Below are 15858 nucleotides of genomic sequence, written 5' to 3'. Positions count from 1 at the left end.
AGTCCCTAAGGACCCCAAAGCGCTTTACATATCCAGTCATCCACCCATTCACACACACATTCACACACTGGTGATGATGTTCTTCCTCTACAGCCCCCCCCTATTTTTGCACATGTCGAGGCTACATTTCACTGTGTGTTATACTTGTATAACTATGCATGTGACAAATAAAGAACCTCGAACCTTGAATGTTTGAGATTAAACTGGCTGATGATTTGTCTTTTGTTACAAAGTTGCCAATTAGGTTTGGTATGATTTACCCGCCTGGGACGAAGAACATGTGTCATGACTTAGTCAAGGCTTTTTTTTTTCCTTTTTATGTTGTTACTTTCACAGTGCACTGAAAGTTTTGTTTAATAATCTCTGTCATTTAAGCAGGTCTGAACAATTTGAACAGGAAGAGTTACGCAGCGTGTTGTCGGGAACGGTCACAAAGTGAGCTTCTCCAAAATTAAAATGGGCTCGGGAGAAAGTCACTTATTGGGACAATCAGAAAGTGAGTCCCTGTCTAAAAGGATTCTGCAAGGTAATCCGATCTAAATTCTTTTTCTATATTCATAGAAAAAGAAACAAAACGGAAACGAAATGCGACGATAGATTCCACTATCAGCAATGAATAAATGAATGAATAAGCAATGAGTGAAAGAATGGGGAACTGACTGGACTGGTAAAAGCTGACAAGAGTTGACTGACATGACTGACTTGACACCACTATGCAAGGTTAACTCCCACCCAGATGTGACAAAGTGGGGTAGCTGTATGGATGTGTCTTTTGTTGCAGGAGCAGGAGGAGACCAGAGTTGGAAACTTTTGGTCACATGACACTGTGTGAGCTTTGCAGATTTAACCTTTGACTGTAATTTTTCAGGGTTTTTGTGTGACGGAAACTGTGTTTACAGGCTATATGTTGATTATGCTATTACACTGTGTTGTTAAGAAAATGGTGGATATTACAGGGAAAAATGTGACTACAGTGTGAGACATACTGTGTTACTTCTTTTTACAACAGATTGTTAACTCTGTGGAAGCGCAGACCCAGCATACGGAAGAGGATTAGGGCTACTTTTTTTCTTCTTTTCCAGAATTCTGAGAAAATCAGAAAATCAGACTTCTGACTTTAATCTCAGAATTCTCAGAAAAAAGTCAGAATTTTGAGATTAAAGTCAGAATTCTGATTTTGACCTTTTTTCTCAGAATTCTGGAAAAGAAGAAGAAGAAAAAAAATGTGCCCACTTTTTTTCTTCCCCCAGTGGCCCTAATCATTTTCCGTATTGTTGAATTTACACTCATAAGACAAGAATTGATGGAACACCCCATAGAACAAGTTGTACATTGTCACAAAGTTTATGTATACAGACATAAAATTCCATGACAGTTACTGCATGTAAATTGTAAGTGTGAGTAAAGTGTAAGTAATATTAAAGTGTGACTATTTTTGTAACAAATATCTTTGTAAACATCCTTTCTAATACAGATGCATACACTGCTTGCTGCAACTGACCTACTCTGCCACCTGAGGCAAAACATCTCCATATTTTGTAAAGGGTGGTCAGAAAGCATTTTAGAGTCACTTTAAAAAGTGACTCTAAAAAAGAGCAATTTAATATATTTTATGTGATATCTTGTTTACATAATGGTGTCCTTTTTATTTTCATTTAAAAGTAAAAATTCACTTTGAGATTTTATCAACTCCTGCAATTAAAAAAATTAAAAAAAATGTAACATTTGCCTGATGAAGTCTACTTTTCCTATGTGGTTTATTATTACAGAGAAAGGGTAATTCTGGAGGTGTATTAGTATTATTTACCCAGTGTGTGATCATGTTCAGTGAAGTGATGACTTATCCTCCTTACCTCCCACTCAGACTGCCACAACTAACGTGAAAAAGGGAGTAAGACCGAATGCAAATGTGCTCCACCAGCTGAACAAGGCAGAATCCTTATCAGATGCAATGCTTCTACTACAGATAGCTAAGTCATGGTTAAAATAAAGTACTTCCTGTTAAGTCTGAAATTTTACATATCGGAACATAACAGACAATTCCGTAGTTCTCACTAGGTCTTAATTTTACTTAATTAGGTAAACCACAGATGAGCAATTACAAATAACATATTACACTGACATTATTTAACAAAACTAAGCCAAAATAAAGAAACAGTATGTGGAAAAAACTATACTGTAGAACCCCGCAGAGCCACCTATAGCAGCTATGAAGTAGTTGTAGAGAAATTTTGGCTCACTCTTATTTACAACATTGTTTCAGTTCATGGAGGTTGAAGGCTGGACAGAATGGGGTTAACCTGAGACACATGGAAAGAGTTGTGAATTTTCACATGTCAGGTTAATCTCAGAAGGACAGTGACAGGGCTGATGATAGACAGGATCTCAAAGGGACAAACGATCTTGAAGACAATTTTTTGACTTAGTGTGCAACAAGATATCGTTGATAGGCAACCATATTTTTTGACCTGGGGTGTACTCGGGCGCTGGGACTTGATGGCAGTAAGCACGCTGCTTGTTGCCATTTTCAAGAAGGCATCCAGGTTGCCCTCCAAAAGTGCTGGCAGTGGTGGAGATGCTGCTGGACAGAGGGGGTGCTCAACTCAGCATCAAAGGATGACAAGTCTGTGTCGGCAAATGTTAATGAGTTCCAAAAAGTTGATTTTGTTCACCTGGACGTAGTGTTTTCACTAAAAACGCTACATCCAGATGAACAAAACAACTTTTTGGAATATCCTTACCTGGATGATTGAACATGCATCAAGACATGTTGATGAGTTCTTGGCATAATCAGCCCAGGTGGGGGCTTCAGTTGGTTTGATTGGAGGATGGCACACAACAAAGTGCTGCCTCCAGCTCCTAAATGAGTCTCCCAGTATGTTCATTGGTCTGTGAATGGAAAACTGATGACAAACTGACAATTTAAATGTAGAATTCTTTCCAGTTTAAATTGGCAGGCTCAATCAAAAACATAGTTCAATTTTTCAATTAAATTTTATTTCATAATGTCCAGGGGAATGCAATGGAGTCGGAATACATGCTAGGCTAGAAACTGAGCAGTTTCCAAAGCCATTGGAAGTTTAGGAGGAGCGATGAGTTGGGCTGGTTTGCAGAGACGATCAATGATTGTAAAAATAGTGGTGTTACATGATGCAGAGGGATGCCTGTTGATGAAATCCAATGAGATGTGGGACCACAGCTGCCCAGGTACAGGTAAGGGTCTCAGTAATCCAGCTGGATGTGAACAGGGTGTTAGTTATTTTGTGTTCTGTTTTCAGAACACGCTCCCACATACTCTGCAAATCTTTGACCAAAGATGGCCACCAAAACAGCCTCTGAGGGAATGTTAGAGTTCTCTGGAACCTGGGATGACAGGTGAATTTGGCTGTGGCTTCCCAATGCAGTAGCTGAGATCTGGTGGAAAGTGGGATGAAAAAACGGTAAGGAGTTCCACTATCTGGATCTAGTTTATTTCCCAGGTTATACAGGATGCTATGGGGCTGTGCCATGGGGGAGTCCAAGACTGAAAACTGACAGGAGAGAGCAAAGCACCAAAATGTTTGCTTTTCTAGAGTTGGTAACAGCTGTTGATGATGCATGTTTCCAGAGCATGTTTCCTGAGCTCACAGCTTCCTAGCTCACAGTATCATTTGATAATAAAGTGTGTGAAATCTTTATTTCAGTATCTAGCACTTGGGTTTCATTCTTAGCAGCCTTGGAACTTTTCATTCAAGGGAGTAGATTTGGCATGGACGGAAGGGACATGTCCCCACCAATAATTTGATCTATTCGAGTAAAGAAAATCAAACACAATAATTTCATCCTAATGGTACTGACATATTCATAGGGTTAATTTTTGAGACAAAATGTCATGAGGTAGTCATGATTTGGCAAATATTCCAACCAACACAAAGCTCAGAGAGTAATGGTGATACAAGTTCACAGGTGAAATTGGATGACGACTTGATGGTTCATGACTGTATTTGAAGCACATGTGTGACTGCATGTATGTGGAATGTCTCACTGTCATTCATCAGGTGACAGAGGCAGCTCTGCCATGTTGTAGCTCAGACAGAGGTGAAGAGGCGAGGTCACAGGTGACTGACTGATGATTTGGTGCTATAGATTAACTAGTATTTATTATCATGACAATTGTTAGGCTGCTGATGTAAATTGATTCATTAGTGTATATTTGACAAAGAATCTGAATTGACACATCTCACTTTTTATATGGCTCGAATCAATGTGTTATTTTATCAGGTGGCAATATGTCCTAGTGCAGTCAGAGGGGAAGAGCCAGGGCCAAAGCTGAGGCACATCAAGCACATAATAATAATAATAATTGTAATCTGAGGATAAAACACATGTACTTAGGCTGAAAGAAGCTTCAGTGCTCTCAGAAGACTAAAAAGATGGGTAAGGTTAACAATGACTCAAATGAGATTAAACAATGCTGCTGTATGTCCACCAGGAGAGACTGGACAGTATAGATGTAAAACAAATATGCCAGCAGTTTATCTCAGTTAACGAGAGGAGCAGGCATGTGTGTGGCCCCTTCACATAGTGGACATTGAGTTGTTGTGTGGGACACCAGTAGTCCATGTCTGTTGCTGTAACAGTAGTTCATGTTTAGAATAAAAAAAATCCCAGCTCACTGACTTGATCAGGGCAATAGCGCCTAAAATGTTGCATAATTTTGCTGAGAGATCTTTTACTTTGTAGTAATCTGCGATGAGTAGTTTTATGGACATAAACCACCAGGTCATTCAGTGTTCCCTTAGTGCCATAAGAGATGTTGGTGTACTATAACTGAATTAATGATGTTATGTCCTTAAAGTCATATTCATTTATTGTCATGACTGTATTTAAAGCTATTTTTATATGATACCTGATTTATATGGAATATGGCTGAAGTGAACTAAAGCCTAAACTAGTCATTTGTTTAATAGTAATTTAACATTATATAATTCACATATAAAACTATGAATTGTGATTTTAAATGGTTTAAAAGCATGTAGAATAGCATATGTAGACAAGTATATTTCTCCTCTTTTTATTAAGAAGCAAAAACAAAAAGGAAAAAAAAAACAGGGCAGGGTTCGGTGGTTGAATCATCCGTCCTCACCAATGCCAAAACCAAATCTACGCCCTTGTTTTCATTCTTCTGGAATTCCCATTTCATTTTCCTAGTTTTGTTAAGTAAATCATAACACAGTGGAATATGTCATCAAAGCAATTCTGAGGGGGAACCAAGCCCCGGCATTCTGGTCATGCTTACTTTGCTCAACCTAAGTTGGCCCAGTGTCTCATAAACTTCTTAGACATATTAACTTCCTGTTTTCCGTTTTCCTAATCCCAGAGATGTATTTTGAGGCATTCCAAGAATAAATTCTGTTTCATAGCCATGTATAATGCCCATCCACTCTGGCCAAGGATTGATTGATGAGTGGTGGTCAAATAAATAAACAAAAGTCTCACCACCGTGTTGACATAGCCTACAAAGGGTAAATAATACAGGCACATTCATTTAAGATTATCCTTTATCTCACTCTCCCTACCATCATCTGTCACACCAATTTGTTTGCTGTCCTTCACTATATCCATTTAACCCTAGAAGTTTGTTATATAAAACCACCAGTGTATTATCATTTTAGTGAGACTGTTTGTGACTGCATTATTGCATTTGACAAGTTCAACTTTATTACATTTTATTAGAAGTTAATTCTGAAATTATCCTTAAAAATTAGCTGTATATAAATATTAATTTATCCATAGTTAAACATAATAACTCTCCTGAGTGAATGGAAAGGCCATGACAGTTTGTAATTTCAATATAATAATGTGTGAATTCTAAGAAATGTGTTGAAATGAGTAAGAAGGGGTAATCAAGTATGAGTCTGTCATATAGCTCAAAACCACAGTTATGTGATCAGTGCCAGAAACAAACAAACAAAAACCCAATAATAGTTTTCTGAATAATATAATTATTCAGATATGTACATGATGAATCCCAACCATAAAAAATAAAGCCACAGTGTGGTGATTTTTACATGCAGACACCACCACCACCCCTTTTTAATTGTGCATACAGCACTACAGCAAGGGTGCATTTTACACATTAATAATCATTTAAAATTAACCTAGGCAACGTCTCTTTTTTATTAGGCCTGACTTAGTAAGAACTACAGCCCCCTCTCCAACATCGTCAAGGCATTCCTTGCTAAAGGAGTTATTAACAACTTTTCACATTCCATCCTCTACTTCACAGGTTGGCCAAGGTGGTGAGGAAGAGGAAAATCATCTGTCACAATGACAAATCACTGAAGCTTGTGTACTTGGAGATACAAGCTGTGTTTCCACACAAAGGATAGGAACTGATCTTAGAGGAGTGAAAGCAGAGCAAGTGGTAGCTTACCATGCACATTTACCATCAAAGACCAGAGGTTCATCCACAATGTGCATGCACAAACAACCAGAAAAATGCTGCTGGCTTTACCTATGCTCATTGCTTGTCCTAAAGAAAGGTTACAACTTCAACTACTGTTTCCTTAATTCATACGGTCTGGTAATGAAAAAAATCCACATTGTGGACAAGTTGTTGCTGTGGCAGTTCAGTTTAATTATTCAGTTAGCAGTAGTTTGTGGCTCAGCTGCAGAGGAGGGGTGGAGCAGTGGGTTTAGGGTGCAGGCTGGTCATGCCTTCACTATTTTAGTAGGTTGCCGGGACCTGACAGTTCTGTGTGGTGTGGAGCAATGAACGTGACTGGAAAGCTGCTCTCATAAAAGCAAAGGAAAACAGTGCAAATAAATTAGCTCTCATTGGATCAGCTTATGCAGATAAATTTAAAGCATGACTCTACTTGAATATTTCAGAACAAATGGCAGTGTGTTGAGGCTATTCGGTGCTCACAGTTAACTGTCCTAGGGTGTGGTGTACTCAGATAAAATATGTCTGTTGTTTGTCTCCTGCTTTGCCTCTTCAATCTCAGTAATTTTTCTACATGGCTACATTTTCTATGAGTTTTCGGATTGTGTTTTAAAGTAATTTTAAAAACAGCCTGTAAATGTAGACCCAGGGTACACAACAAATCAAACATACTAGGTCTACTAATTGTACAAATTGTACGCTTGTTGTACTCTTTAAAACTGTAAATGGGCACTCTTGCACATTTTAGTTTGTAACCTCTGGACATAGTATGTGTGAGTGCAAATATATTTGTATTAATTTATTGTTAAATGTTGGTTTTTTTTGTTTTTGTTTTTTTTAATGGAATAGTTAAATGACTTGAGCCCAATGCCCCATGTCAAAGGTGACTGCCTGTGCAGTCCATGCACTCCGGTGCAGATCCCAGACATTATTTTGAATTGGAAGACCAGTGGTAAAGGGTCACAGGGTCATCCTTCAACCTGCTCACATTAGCTGTCAGCATCCTCTATTGGACATATGTACCATATCCATATGTTCATCCTGTTCACATCGAATGATGAGACTTTCTGCATACAATTGTTTAAATGTCAAAAGTTTTTTCTTCATAACAGTTCAACCCTTTATTGACATCATTGAGTTACTGAGAATTCACTGTCTGAGAGTAAATACAACAGTGCATGCATACAAAAAAATTATGTATAACTGAAAGAGGAATACATTTTTTGTCAAATACAGTGATAATTTTGATTGATGATTATGTTTTATTGCTTTAGAAAGAGCAACTCTATCTGTAATTGTTAAGCAATTTGAATTAGGCGTATTACCAAGTGTAATTCAAAGGGAAATCTAGGCCTGACTTTTACCATCCTTTTGTGACTTTGTGTTTACATCCTTGTTCATCTTTTTTTATATATGTTATGCACAGCTGGATTAACAATGCTTTACTGGGACTCTGATATATTGGCACAACAGGCACCGACAATTTACATTTACCAGATTTCAACTTTGTAGAAGACAGGCCTCTTCAGTCCATCAGTAGGTTAAAGTTATAGCCAATAACATGAGCAGGAACAAATAATTACAGCGGAGTATAATCCCACTTGCATTATGACAAGACACCAGTTTATCTGTGGAGAAAAAAGCACAAGAACATCATGATGATGTTATTTCACAAAGAATCTTTCGGCTTTAGTTTACACGTGTGTGTGTGTGTGTGTGTGTGTGTGTGTGTGTACTGTTAGATGTTTCTCTTTTTTTGTCCTTTCCTTTTTCCAATAAAAAATATTTAATCGTTCTGCTATGTGGTGTATGATTCCACAGTAAGTTTAATTGTGGAGGTGTATCAGTATTATTCACCCTTGTGTGATCTATGCTCAGAGAAGTGATGACTGACCCTCCTCTCCTCCCACTTAGACCTCCAAAACTTAGGCGAAACACAAGGGGAGCAAGACAGAATAAAACTCTCCTCCACAAGCTAAACGCCTTCCTAACAAAACCTGATGTAATGCCTCCTACTACAGATAACTACAGTAATGGTTAACAAATGTACACTCTCTATATCTTCTAAAGTGTTACATATTAAGATATAATGAAAAAGTATCTAGTCCTTACAGGATGTTAAAATTGGGAAAACAGAAACTGAGAGAAAGAATGTGGTGGACATTAGTGTCATTATTTAACAAAAACTAAGACAAAATGCAAAAAAAGGCTATGAAAAACTAAGAGTGACATATTTTTCAATAGCTTCCAGAACCAACTTTAGAAGCAATAATTTGAAGTGATCATTTTCTATTTGACTTTATCAGCCTCTCACATTGTTGTGGATGAATTTTGGTGCACTCTTCTTTACATTTAAAATAAGCAGAGGTGAAAAAATACAGAAAGTTTTACCTTAGCAGAAGTACAATGCAAAGAAAAAAAGTAGCTATTTCAAGGACATTAGCTGTAACTTTAGCTAACAGACAAACTGTGCACATAAATAGTTTGTGTGTTTGCTGATATTTGTGAAGGTTATAAAAACTTTTGAAATTAGCTGCCACTTAAAAAAGCATTAAAATCTTTATGCTCTCTCCTCTTCTCTAGTGCAAGGTACAGTGCTACAATTCATGACATCTGCACCAAAAGTGCAATAAAATCATTCTGGCCCGATTTAACCCCCTGAGTACAGTGCTGTAAATGATGCTTAAATTATATTTTTTGAACTTTTCATGTCTCTGTATGTGACAAGCTCTTGTGATAAACACACCAATATAGCTGGCTCAGTATTGTTCCCTCCATTTAAGCACAAATAAGTTTTGGTTCGCAGGGCAGGGAAGTAAAAACTTCCCTCAAACGTGTTGAACCTTAAGTGAAAACTAGAGTAAAGATCCAGATATTTCTGAAACAATGTAAAATTTGGTCAGAAAAATTAATATTTAAGTAATTTACCGATATCTGGAAACAGTTACAAAGCATTTGTACTTCATCACTTCCCAACTCTAGAGACAAGAGACTTTCTCCTAACAACCTTTCCAAACACGCCATACTTATTCTGTCTTTTTCTAGTTATAGTGGCGTGAACTTTAACATTTATGCTTGTAGAATCTGAGATCTACCTGCAGAGTTTTTGGAATTTCTCTGAATTTGCTGAGACATCCATTCCTGGTGTGCTTGGCAACTGTCTTTAATGTTTTCCACTGGTTAATAATTGAAGGACTTAAATTCTTTGGAAATAGCCCTATATCCCAGCAACAATTGTTTCTTCTAAGAGATGGCTGATGTATTTTCCTCAAATCCAAGGCAGGTCTGGGAGGGCATCAGGGCTATCACGGACTACAAAAGGAGAACACCATCACCCTCAGCCGACAGTTCTACTCTGGCTGAGGATTTAAATCTCTTTTATGCCCGTTTTGATAGGGAGAACACCGACCCTGTCCTGTCCCCTCTCCCCTCAACCGACCCTGCTCCAGTCCTGAGCACTCATGAGCTGAGGCGTGTGTTCCGGAGCATTAACACCAGGAAGGCGGCCGGGCCAGATGGAGTGCTGGGCCGGGTGCTAAAAGACTGTGCTGCGGAACTGGCGGATGTCTTCACCTCTATATATAACACCTCGTTGTCCTGTTCACTGGTACCATCCTGTTTCAAAGCAGCAACCATCGTTCCCATCCCAAAACAGTCAAATGTCACATGTCTGAACGATTTCAGACCTGTGGCACTCACCCCCATTCCCGCCAAATGCCTGGAGAGACTGGTCATCAAACACATCAGAGCTGCTTTTCCACCATCCCTGGACTCGTACCAGTTTGCATACAGGGAGAACCGGTCAACCGAGGATGCGATCGCCATAGTGCTGCACACATTACTGGAGCACCTGGAACACAGGAACACCTATGCACGGCTCCTCTTTGTAGACTACAGCTCGGCTTTTAATACCATCCGGCCATACAAACTCCGTCCCAAACTCCACCAACTGGGACTTAACTCCTCTCTGTGCAACTGGATTGTGGACTTCCTCACTAATCGCAGACAGAGTGTCAGAGTGGGTAAGAACACCTCTTCCACCCTTGTGGTCAACACCGGTGCCCCTCAGGGGTGTGTCCTGAGCCCTCTGCTATACACTCTCTTCACCCATGACTGTATTTCCTCCTGCGCGTCCAATCTTATTGTTAAGTTTGCCGATGACACCACAGTGCTCGGACTTATATCCAACAACGATGAGACAAACTACAGGACAGAGGTGCAACAACTAGAGTCATGGTGCCACGACAATAACTTGGTCTTAAACACCAAAAAGACCAAGGAGATCATTGTAGATTTCCGGAGGAAGGGTCATAACAACCATCTGCCTCTCTTCATCGGCAGTGAGGCGGTGGAGAGGGTGAGCAGTTTTAAATTCTTGGGGGTAACTGTGACCGAGGACCTGTCCTGGGGCAACCATATCACCTCAGTTGCACGGAAAGCCCAACAGCGCCTCTACTACCTGAGGAGACTGCGGAGCGCACACATTCCCAGATCTCTGATGTTGAACTTCTACAACTGTGCCATCAGCAGCGTTCTGACGTATGGATTTCTAGTGTGGTTCCCCAGCTGCACCAAGGCCGATCAGCAAGCACTCCAGCGGGTGGTGAAAGAAGCTGGCAGAATTATTGGAATAAGTCTGCCAGAGATTAGTAATATCTTCCCCACTCGCTGTCTGAGACGGGTGCACAGTATTCTGCGGGACCAACATCACCCTGCGCGCCACCTTTTCCACCTGCTGCCCTCAGGGAGAAGGTACAGGTCTATACAGGCCAGAACATCCAGACTGGCCAACAGCCTGTATCCACAGGCTGTGAGGCTCCTGAACTCTCTGCCCCCCTCTCACGGACAATAACCATATCCAACTTCTTAATAGCACTGAACTTACTTGTCAGGTTCTCATGTTTACTTGTCATGTTCTCATGTTGTTGCTAAGGATTGTCTTATTGCACTGGAGTCACACTGGGTTAAATATTTACACTTGGGTTTTAAGGGGTATTTATTATTTTCTTCATTATTTTATTTACGGGTTGTACGGAAGCCCCAAATGCAATTTCATTGTTCTCTGACAATGACAATAAATAAATAAATACAAATACAAATACAAATCCTCCAGACCAGCAAACTGGCAACATTTCCGTTATTATACGCGTTCACACTTGGTGGTGACCAGTTAATCAAATAGATCTGAGTAGCAACACCTGACTGTAGATCACCCTCTTTATTCCTACAGAAGCACTTACTTTTTCAGAGACGGCTTCATTTTTTTTAAGTAAATAATGACACTGTGGAATGTGTTTTTTTTTTTACTTCATCTGAGATTATATTTAAGATTCATTTTAAACCTGCCAAATTTAAAGAAAATATACTTTCATTTAGACTATATAGAGTGATCTTTATATATGTGTCATGCATGTATGTGTGTAGGTGTTTGTGTATCCAACCTGACACGCTTTGGACTTTTGGGATAAATTTGCTCCAGAGCTGACATTCTTTTGCTTTCATCATTGTCTTTTCTTCTGGATGTTTATAATTCAGTGTGACATACTTCTGCTCTTGAACAGTAAACACAGGCCACTTAGCTCCCTCAAGGCCTGGATTTCTGAAACAGACAATAAATCAGTTCTAAGAATCATCAGGGTCTTCACACTAGTTGAGTGAGTGTCTGACCATCTGGTTATGCTTACCCTGTACGAGCAAAGTTGGCCCAGTGTTTCATAAACTTCTTGGTCATATTAACTTCCTCCTTTGTGTATCCCAGAGATGCATTCAGAGGCATTCCAAATACAAATTCTATCTCATACCCATGCATAGCACCCATCCACTCTGGCCAGGGATTGACTGATGAGTGGTGATCAAATAAATATACAAAAGGCTTACCACCATGTTGAGAGAGCCTGCAAAGTGTAAATAACAGAGATATATTATTATATTACAACAGGTTAGCTCAAGATGGATGAAACATAACAGAAAAATAAATAAAGTGGTGCATACAAACTGAGGAAAAAACACAAAAAATGCAGAAACATTGTTAGTGTTAGTAATTGTCATTTTTATACTGGTTTGCAGTTTTAAACTATTAGTAAGGTGGCATTTCTTTAAACCAGCTCTATTTGTCAGTGTTTTGTCAGGATTTGTTTGCAATAATCGCAAGAACATAAGAGTTGAGTCTTGTTCTTGTTCTTAGTCTCTAGATGTTGTGAGAATTGCGGTTTGTTGCAGCAGCTTCCGTAGTTAAGTGTGTTTTGCGGTTTTATTCATAGTTTCTTTTTTGTCTTTTTTTTTTTTAGATTTCAGTTTTTACAAACTATAGACCTTAGTCGTCTTTTTTGTAATTTTATGGTCCTCACTGTCTTTTTTATATTTGTCATGATGAGGGGTAAGACTGAGTGGAATGGCTCTGTGTTTCTATACACTCAGGACCTGGCACTCTCACACTCAGGATCTGGCACTTTCAAAAACACAACACTGCTGCCTGTAGCCAGACCGGTCATCCTGCAGGAACTCAAAAGGTGACGTAATCAGTGCCAGGCCAGAGTAAGAATATAATCAAGGAGAAGGAAACATAAACCCTCCTTTCCACCGGTCATCATAGGGAATGTGAGGTCTCTTAAAAGTGGATAACTGGTAAAGCATCAGAGTAATCGGCAGTATCGGGAGCGCAGTGTATTATGCTTTACAAAGGTACCTGGACCACACCACCACAGTATCCGACTTTTTCATAGTTTGGCTGACAAAGACGCCAAGCTGAGCAATAAGAAGAAAAGATGGAGAGATTGCAGTGTTTGTTAATAAATGGTGATGCAATCCAGGACATGTTATCTACGATGAGAATTCTCCGCTATATTAATACGTGTTTATGTAGCAGCTAATGGGTCAGCAGCATGTGACATCACACACGGGACTTTCACTGACCTAAAGCATAAACCCCCAGAGCCTTTCATCACCATCACTGGCGGTTTCAACCATATCTAGCCTCCACTATGCCAACTTTACAGCAGTATCTGGTCCGCAAAACATGAAAAAATAAAACTTTGGATCTTCTGCACGCAAACATGCAGGATGTATACAAAGCCACTGCCCTCGCCAACTATGTAGATCAGACCAAAACCAGGTCCTGTTAACATCTCAGTATTTTCTTGCAGTTCTAAGACTTCCTGTTGCCACCAAGCCTGTGAGAAGAATTCTGGAGTCAGGGAGCCAGTGAGACTACATACTGGGACATGCTGAATGAAAAGTAGAGGATCTTCAGGCCTGGGAACAAGGACAAGTTGAGAAACCTACACCATGACCTAAAGGCAGGGCTGAGAAAGTGTAAAGATACCTACAGAGAGAAGCTGGAAACCAAACTCCAGTTGAATAATTTCAAACAATTGTAGAGAGGGATGCAGTTGATCACTGGCCTCAATCAAAGAGATCAACAGCAGCAGGAGGGCAGCATGGATACAGTCAATGAGCTACATGTGTTTTACAACAGGCTGAGTACTAGACCTCTGTTGATCTCTTCACAAAGCACCAATCTAACTACACCACCACAGTGACTTCATGAAGGCAAAGCTGCAGACCTTGATCACATCAGTACCAGGGTCCTGAAGTCCTGTGCTGCTCAGCGGTCTGCCACCCTGCCCTTCAGCCTGCCACATCTATTACAACTGTGATCTTCTTCTTTTTGTCAGCCATAACTATGTCTGGTTGGCTGGCTAGCAGCTGCTTGTCAATGTGGAAGTCAAAGTCCCAAAGGACCTCGGTCTTGACTACTTAGGTCTTGTTCTGCTGGCATGATCAGAGCCTCTGTGTTGTCCAATAAGCTGGCTTTTTCTAGTCACTGTGGATGGAACCTGTTAGAGTGAATTGTTAAATGTTGTCATGTCTATGCTTGCCAACTCTGATGAAAGAAATTCCACTGTCCTTCCCCCCAGATTCTCGAGGTTCTGGATGGGGGGGGCTGTAATGTTTTATTGCAGATACATCCTATCTGGAAGATCTGCTTCTTTTGATGTAAGCTTCCTGCGTTTACGACCCTTTGGTCAGCAGGAGGTCTAACACACACACACACACACACACACACACACACACACACACACACACACACACACACACACACACACACACACACACACACACACAACTCTTACTTAGATACAGAAGTTCACACATATACATACAATGCCTTTTCTTAGAACCATGTGGGCGTGGCTTTGTTCTAACGTGTTTTGTGTGAACTGTGTCTCAATAAAAAGGGCAGCAAGGGAGGTCGTCGTCGAGGTCATTTTTGTGGTGGACACAGGCCTCCCTTGCGCAAGTGATTGATCAATCGACTGTCTTGTTTTCTTCATGATGAATAAGTCTCTAGAATTAGCGAGGCTTGTGGAAACACAAACCCAACAGAACCCTTCATGGACTGTGTGGAGTTTTTGTGTCTTGACATCAGTCTTATCTTCTTCTGTGACCACCTTTTTATTTCAGTGTGCTATCTGACCTGGCGCATATGGATTGATACCTTTGATCTTATTCTTACCATTGCGTAAAAGAAAAATAAATCAGTTTTAATATTACCCTGATTCTCCCCAATATTGATTTTTGAAGCACATATGTTGTAAAGTGGAGTGATGAAAAATACATGGAAAAACATTCCCGATATATCCATAACCATTTTTCTTGTGCTTACCAGAAAAAGTCTCATAACAAATATTCACACACAATCTCACCATTGCAGCACCTTTTTTTAAGTTGACATTTAAATGTATTCATTGCTTTACTACTGTTACTGTAAGATACTACTACACCATAGTATCTTGAACAAATCTCACCTTGTTTGATGTAGCATGCTACTGTATGTTCTTAAAAAACAACTATCAATACAATTCTGAGACTTTAATTAGTCATTTTTGAGTTTATTAACTGTGACTAAAAAATATGATCAATAAGAATTACTCATTACCTGTGAGCAAAGTCGAGCACTGGACAAATGAACATTTGATCTCCAACAAGACTACATACAGAGTCACGGTTTTTCACCCTGTTGTCCACATCTGTCCAATCCGTGTAATGGAAAATGACTGCATCTCTCATGACATCACTCGCACTATCCATTGCAAGTGTCACTCCTGCCAAGAATTCCTTTCTAGTGATGAGACTCTGACCGGTGTTATTAAATCCAGGGACTGCATAAACAGCAAAATATGTCCCTTCATCCTTATTTAAACCAAACATCACATCTTTCTTGGCAAAGTTACCAGAACTTAGAAGTACCTGCAGAAGGAAGAGAGAAAGTTGTTTAGTTGTTTTTGTGAAGCCAGATGTTTGTTTGTTTGTCTTGTCAGTTACTTTGTTTATACATTTACACAGGGAGTGCAGAATTATTAGGCAAGTTGTATTTTTGAGGAATAATTTTATTATTGAACAACAACCATGTTCTCAATGAACCCAAAAAA

The 15858-nt window shown here is 39.6% G+C and overlaps 1 protein-coding gene across 2 annotated transcripts in view; it reads right to left on the bottom strand.

The window, feature by feature from the left end:
• Window positions 1-7252: 7252 nt before the first annotated feature.
• Window positions 7253-15858, bottom strand: part of LOC102309198 (cholinesterase) — a 16729-nt gene continuing 8123 nt past the window's right edge. For both annotated transcript variants that reach the window (XM_005949320.2, XM_042215066.1), the window contains exons 7-10: window positions 15366-15676; window positions 12112-12321; window positions 11869-12026; window positions 7253-8055 (exon numbers count right to left, since the gene is read on the bottom strand). In XM_005949320.2, the coding sequence (XP_005949382.1) occupies window positions 7961-8055; window positions 11869-12026; window positions 12112-12321; window positions 15366-15676 (774 nt within the window). In that variant the 3' untranslated portion in view covers window positions 7253-7960. The remainder of the gene's footprint in view (window positions 8056-11868; window positions 12027-12111; window positions 12322-15365; window positions 15677-15858) is intronic.

This window comes from Haplochromis burtoni, unplaced genomic scaffold (genome assembly GCF_018398535.1).
Source record: "Haplochromis burtoni strain Fernald_Lab_line unplaced genomic scaffold, NCSU_Asbu1 Contig_653, whole genome shotgun sequence".
In the NCBI taxonomy this organism is placed as follows: Eukaryota; Metazoa; Chordata; class Actinopteri; order Cichliformes; family Cichlidae; genus Haplochromis; species Haplochromis burtoni.
The sequence above is the reverse complement of the archived record's forward strand: the minus strand, read 5'-3'. Positions and strand labels throughout refer to the sequence as shown.